This window comes from Pygoscelis adeliae, unplaced genomic scaffold (assembly GCF_000699105.1).
Source record: "Pygoscelis adeliae isolate BGI_AS28 unplaced genomic scaffold, ASM69910v1 Scaffold523, whole genome shotgun sequence".
NCBI classification, from domain to species: Eukaryota; Metazoa; Chordata; class Aves; order Sphenisciformes; family Spheniscidae; genus Pygoscelis; species Pygoscelis adeliae.
This window is the reverse complement of record NW_008824539.1, coordinates 95,897-102,831: the sequence shown is the minus strand read 5'-3', so window position 1 is coordinate 102,831 and position 6,935 is coordinate 95,897. Positions and strand designations below refer to the sequence as shown.

The following is a 6,935-nucleotide window of genomic DNA, read 5'->3' as shown; positions in this document are numbered from 1 at the left end:
AGAAAATAACACACAATCTTATTCAAAACACATGTAGCTAACATGATACAAGGCATGGTGAATAGCAAGTATTTTTATATTAGTAGTACCACGAGTGTCAGCAGCAGTTTGATGATAATGAGTTGATTTCCTAACGCTGAAGGATAGTAAAAATAGTAAAAAATACCTAGCTTTTATAACCTTATTCTCAACTTAATCTCAAGTGATGTTAAAGACATCCAAGAACCTAGCACATCCATACAAAGCTGTAACTTCATGAAAATACCTCATTAAGAACTGACGCTTCCAAATGCATGGGATATTCAAAATGCATTTAATCCGTGCAGGCACTCAGGGTAGCAGGACAAGCCTGCAGATCACCTACACAAAGGCAGCCATCTACTGCACCTCATGAGAGTTTACACTGGTGTCAACATGGCTGCTTATGTATAGAGAAGCTGTCATCCAAATTAGGTCAAGCTGTGTAGCTGTAACACCAGCATAGCAGGAAGCTTGCTGCTGGCATTGCGCCGCAGCCAACATAGTCTTGTCTTCTATAATGAAAGCACAGGCAACAATTTCTTCCATCCTTGACTGTTTGAAGTGATTTTTAGCTTCAGTTTTATTACTGTAATTCAAATCAATACCTGGCAAAAGGGTAGTGGGTGACCTACTGAGAGTTGTTTATCAGCACACGAACTATCACACCGTTATTATGCCTGATAACACAGCAGACTCAAACCACGCACCGTCAGGGGAAAGCAGTATTGCCTCTCCCACCCCAGTAAAACTTTCCCCAAGGAAAGCACAAATAGGGGAGAAGGGGGAAGAAAGGGAGAAGTGCAAAGAAAAAAGGTGTTGTGTGCTTGGTTGTGTATTTCAGGCAAACAGGTGTGTGGCAGAATTGCAGCTGCTACCAAGGGATTAAGTCCTCATGGGACTCTCAGTTTTGCAGCAACACCAAATAATCCAAGTGGGAAGGAACAAGGTAAAAGCTCTTCCCCCACCCCCCCAAATCCCTCAGCTAAAATGGCCAATGCACAATATAAGCTATTCTAGTGGTTCTTGTTCAAATTCCACCAAAACACAAGGTCTAAATTTCCAAACATGGTGTGGTAGTTTTTGGCAGGGGGTTCAAAAAAAGAACAGCCAAAACCATGAAGCTATTCTTCCCCTGCCCCTCAATTTGAGCAAACTAGAGTCAAGGAAGGAGTTCTTGTGAAATTCTGCTACTGAAGTAAAAGGGAGTTTTCCCTTCCACATTAAATGGGATATGTTGATTACAAACAGACAACTGTTCCATTCTTCTGTATCTTATAAATTTCCCTGCACCCTAAAATGAAGAGATAAGATTGTATTTTGTATATAAAAATACTAACTACTTTGTCACGCATTATTTTAACAGAGGATTACCAGAGAAGTCATCTTCTATGCATGAAACCAGGACTTGCCTCTAAGCCACTCCTATTTACTCACATGAAGAACAGCAAAGACCAGTGCTGCATTAACCAAGTACTGTGTTGCAGCTGAGTTTCATCTAGAAAGAAATGGTTAATTCCAAGTGTTGCAATCACCTGCCTCAACTCTATTTCTCTATCTATATTTGAAAGGAATAGGGCAACAGATTAACAGAGAGGACTTAAGCAGGATTACTGGGGAACTAGCCAATTTACTCAATGAATTATCCCATATCCACAGCAAGGACTATTAGACTCCTGGACAACTTTGCTTGATGCTGCTGTGAGAATCTTGGCCTCAGCTGAATGATTCCTAGTTCCTCTCCCCTCTCATTCTCCTTCCCCATCAGTTTAGAACCTGCTAAAGTAAAAAGTTCTTGACAGGAAGTTCAAAACTTAAGACAGGTCACTGAAATAAAGAACCAACTACTTCCACAAGTACAAACTCTTACAGGAGTGGGGTAATTTTTATTGAACTCTGAGATGATCAATTGCAAAGCACAGCAATAAAATCCAGAACTGGAACATTTAGTAACAGCCTGAAATGTAGAATTGATTTTTATTGTTCTAAGGGTTTGACATGCAGTTTTTGCAGGACACTTAAAGCTTTAAAATTTCCGTTTAATCAGTGTAATTGCCCTTTCCCTCCCCAATACACACATGTTCTAAATTGCAGTGACCACCTGATTTCTGAGAACTAAGGCACTACAGTGTCTTTTCAGAGTAGTTACAGATTATCACAGCAGATGCTTCCCTCTGAGATCTGAAGTTCAAGATTGTCCATGGAAGAAAATGCAGCTGGTGACTGAAGATGTATATCCAGTGATGAGTACCTATCACCACTGTTACCAAAACAGCCATTGCATTCTAGGTGATCTACTGTCAGACTTGAGAGGAAGCCTTCAGTGCACAGAGCAGAACTAACAGGGTTCATCCTCTCACCTAGGGAAACTGCTCTGTTCTGGAAAATTTCATTAAAGCTCCCCTGTTCAAGCTAGGGGACAGATTTTAACTGCAGTTTCTAACAATCAGTATGTTCTCATGGCTGGGGACAAGGCACTGGATGGATGAAGACCTCTGCATTTATAATTTTGGAATAGGAGTTGCAGCCACTGCAATGCTTTCAATTGCACATTCATCAGTGCCACGGCGGATTCTGAAGTAACCATCTTCTCCCCACGAGGTGCCCCAGCTGTTCTTCACAATCCAGAACTTCTCACCACTTTTTGGGTCTGTACCATAGCCCACCAGCAAGACAGCATGATTGGTCAATTCAAAAGGATTGAAGCCATCCTGCAGCCCAGTGTGATGGTAAATCCCCTCTTTATAAAGCATGAAATCACTATAAACCTCAAAGGCAACAGCCATTGGCCCACGCAGAACAAGCTCGAGTTTCATCAGGGCTTCATTGCAGCCCCCATAGAAGCCACCAACGTAGTGGTACTCAGAAGTGTAGTAGTGGTAACAGCTGCGCTTGAAAGTGCATGGAGAATCTTGGGCTGTGTAAGGGAAGCAGTCCTCTTCCACCACACCAAAGTCTTGGACATACTTTCCAGCAATGAGGTATGGGAAACCACCATCGCAACCTAAAAAAAAAATACCTGCTTATTCTCTGGAGTTATTTGAGGTGGGAGACTCCCCTACTGAAATCTTTTGGTATACTTTTAGATACACTACTGAACACAAACTGCTGTGACCCTAGATAATCCTAATATTCCAGCTAGCTACAGCTAGCTTTCTGAAACACGCAAGACAAGATTCACATCAGTGGGAGCTATACTGGGAACACTAACGCATGGACCACCTTCTCATCCAATTGCTCTTGACACTCCCCATCAGGAAGAGCAGTTATAGTTACATACAGTAAAAAGACCTGTCCTAACACAGGTACTGTCCTTTGGAAAGCTTTAGTCATTGCTTTTGCTCATCTCCCCCTCCCCATATGCTCTTTCTCCCTCTGAATATGCTTTTGGGATGATATTTGGTTCTGTTTTTTCTAGGCATGCATTGCAATTTAGCAATATTTTTAGCCCTACTCCTTAGATATTCCCTACCTCCCAGGTAGATCTACCTAAAATCCAGTAACACCCTGAGTGTGAGGCCACCTACTCCTGGTTCAATCCCATCCCTACAGTAAGGTGGGCTGACAACTCTTGAACATTTTCTGTAATCTTTCAAAAAGAAGAAGTACTATAAAGTATAGCCTGCCAGATACTTTATAAAAAAACTAAATCGTGGGTTATGGGGAAGGCATGGAAGTTTTTAATATACAGTTTCCTTCTGCAGCATCATCATTACTGAAAGTTATCTTTGTATACATTAGTGTACCTACCCTGAGAATACTGGCTGCAAGACACAACCTGCTGAGGACTAAAGACCGGTTTCTGAGTGTTGTTTGTGAGGATACGTATTCTTGCTTCGAGCATGCCCATGGAAGAAAATGCGTAACAGCTGCCACATGAGCCTGAAGAAAAAGGAACCACAGAGAGCAGTCAGCAATATAAACAAGGCAAGTCACCTGCATTCATATACAACTATCACTAGAGTCCACTGAAGAGTCAAAACCTACCAGACCTAACACTGATAGAGCAAAAACTTTAAACATACATTTAGCTTTTAAGCATGCAATTCAAAAAACAGTTCTGACAGCTTTTGAAGGAACACTGAGCTTTTTCAAGAATAAGAGACAATATATTGCTCCTGAGTAATATCATTTAAGAGCTATGCTATTCCTTCAGAACGGACCTACAAGGACCACATGAGCAGGGCTGAGAAGGCTCATAACCTACTGCCTCAGGCTATAACCCTTTATGGAGTACATATGCTAAGGGGCAATGAACTATTTTAAGTGAACGATGACAATATTGTTCTAGATTATTTCAACCTATCAATGGATTTAATGCTGTAATTTTCAGTTGGAAAAGTATTCCACCTCTAGAGCTGCGCCTAAAGTAACTGACTTTTGAGAGTCTAGTGGTATAAATACAAGGTTTGATACAGTGCATTCATCCCAGCTCCCCTTACTTCCCAAGTGCATGTCATTTTTACACTGGCTTTTCAGAGGCACCTTAATTTCTCTTCTGTTTCCTGGCAGAGAGTTAAGTCTCCTTACTTTTGCATCAAAATTCAGCATTGCTTCTAGTTTTAGGCCTCTTCACTCCCTAGGAGCTTCCACTAACACATTAAAAAAGTTTGGAAGTGGAATGACAAGCATCACAGGGAAGGACAATTACTTGGATGAGGTCCTATTGTATCTACTGATTGTCACCAAGGTGCCCGATATCCTTTTGTTTCCTGACAGTAGGAAAGTCAAATATTGCAGAGCTATGAAAAGGAGGGAGGTTTGAGGAACAAAATGAAATACTTTCTCCTGAACTGTGTAGGTGTACAAAAGCAGAGCTATTGCAAAAGCAAGACTTCATGAAATTGTACCTTCACTCAGTTAGACGTATCTCTGAAGAGAAGGGGCAAAATCAGCCTGAACATGAATGGTCTTTGCCCAGCAGGGCAAACTGAAGCAGTGAAAGGTGCCTCCCACTCATTGTACAGTCACAGCATCTGAGATGGGCCGCGCTGCAGAACACTTTGTTGCTTTTTGTGTGCAAAAATGTAAAAAATACAATTAACGCAACCATTTCAGTCTGAAGTCTGTTGGGGTGGTTGCTAAATTTCTTTCCTGCTACTACATGGTATTTTCGAGGCCCATAGCATGACAACCACACTGTATCAGCAGAGAGCCAACACAGCTGCAAGAGTAGTTGTTTTTCTGAGGCTTCCCACAAATTCTCTTCCAGAGTCACTCAAAGGTTCAGCCACATCAGGTTCCACTCACTCTACTGCAAAGGGCTGTTACATTATGAGGCGTAAGGAGGAGACACAGCACACCTAGTGAGGAATCAGCTGACCAGGCTTTTCACCTACTTTCATCTGCAGAAAAAGCTTGCAGAAAGAAGTCAGCAAGAAATTGGAACTGCACTCTAAGGTTAATGAAATCTGTAGGTTCCCCTCTTCTCCCCCCAGTAAAGTTGATAACAAACGACAAGGCTACCTTCAAAGACGACATCTCTTGGCTCAAAGATGCAGTTAACTGCTCTATAAACAGCCTGAGAACTCAACCTTTACTTTCTTGACTATAGGAAATACTAGCAGGGATGCTAACGTAGTGGCAGTAAATATTACAGTCCAAGACAACTGCAGTTGCATGAAGCCTGCCATGTCTCAAGGTATTCTACAGGGAATGCACATTTCCCTTGTAATTCTTGTCCACTTCAGATGCTGTATTTTTTTCTCCTTAGGTAAAGAGCAGTGACTCCACAAGCATGTGAGATCTGGGAAGCCATGATCTTGTAATTCATATAATTCTCTCTGCATATGCCACATAACTGGCATCTTACTGCTTGCAGCCTTCTCCCCCATGGCATTTTCTAATTAGTCATCTAATAATCTTAATGATATACAACTAAGACTTTCTAATAGCATCATTTTAATGAAGCATTAATATCCAGTGCTCAGAAAGTCATGCAAGCTACCATAAGCAAGACTTAATTCGTATGTCAGCACTATTTTGCACAAGGTCATCTTTTGGAGGTTTTGTTTTGTGTTTTATGGGTTGTTTTTTTTTAAGTCTGAAAGCTAAAATTCTTACTTAATGGAGCAGAATGCATATTCCACAAAAACTTAACATACTCAGCATGGATTGTCAGATTACAGGAAAAGTGTAGGCTGCTTCTAATAATAAAGCTACAGACTAGTTCTCATTTAGAGAAACTTTGAAGCAACACAATGGAGAAAGGGTAAGTTTGGGACCGAGTGTTTGGAAGGTAGAAGAGCCCTTGGGATTTTCACAGTTCACACCAGAAGAAAGTACAGGACTCACACCTACACAGGACCACATCATTTCCTGTTGCCATCTTTCAGTGATGCTCTGTGTCAGCTTGTGAGCTAGAACTCCCACAAGCCTTCCTATGTTTCTTCTGCTACCAGGAGTCCAGCTGGCATAATTTGGCACAAGAACTTAGCCATAAATGAGGAAACAGTGATTTAAATGATTCCCTCCCCGCCATGCTAATGTTATGTTCCCTTCCCCTCAAAGTTGCAACCAGATAGCTACCAGTAGATGCAAATTTATTTTGAAATGGTGGATCAGAGAAGGGACACATTAACGGAGTCCACTCCTGGCCTCCAGTATGTAACTATCTAATTCAGGTATCTCACACCACAGTGGTATAAAAGCACTCCCTATAGAATAAACATGTACCAGAATGGTATCCTTTTAAGTCTACTTTGAGCTAAATACTTGCCTATCACAGGGGCAAAGAAAAAATATATTTTACAAGTATTCCTAATTTATCAGTGTCCACACTTTTCATAGTGACTGACGCCTCCTCTTGCAACTAGCCATTTAAGTAACTCCTAAAGTTGTCGGGGTAATAAGATTTGGAGGCAGTATAACAATTTTCATGAATTTATTCATTAAAGCTGCATGATAATTTGCCATCA

The 6,935-nt window shown here is 41.2% G+C and overlaps 1 protein-coding gene across 1 annotated transcript in view; it reads right to left on the bottom strand.

The window, feature by feature from the left end:
- Positions 1 to 1,887: 1,887 nt before the first annotated feature.
- CTSC (cathepsin C) overlaps positions 1,888 to 6,935 on the bottom strand; it is an 18,083-nt gene continuing 13,035 nt past the window's right edge. Inside the window, exons 6-7 of the mRNA XM_009321653.1 lie at positions 3,769 to 3,900; positions 1,888 to 3,022 (exon numbers count right to left, since the gene is read on the bottom strand). Of these exons, the coding sequence (XP_009319928.1) occupies positions 2,520 to 3,022; positions 3,769 to 3,900 (635 nt within the window). The 3' untranslated portion in view covers positions 1,888 to 2,519. The remainder of the gene's footprint in view (positions 3,023 to 3,768; positions 3,901 to 6,935) is intronic.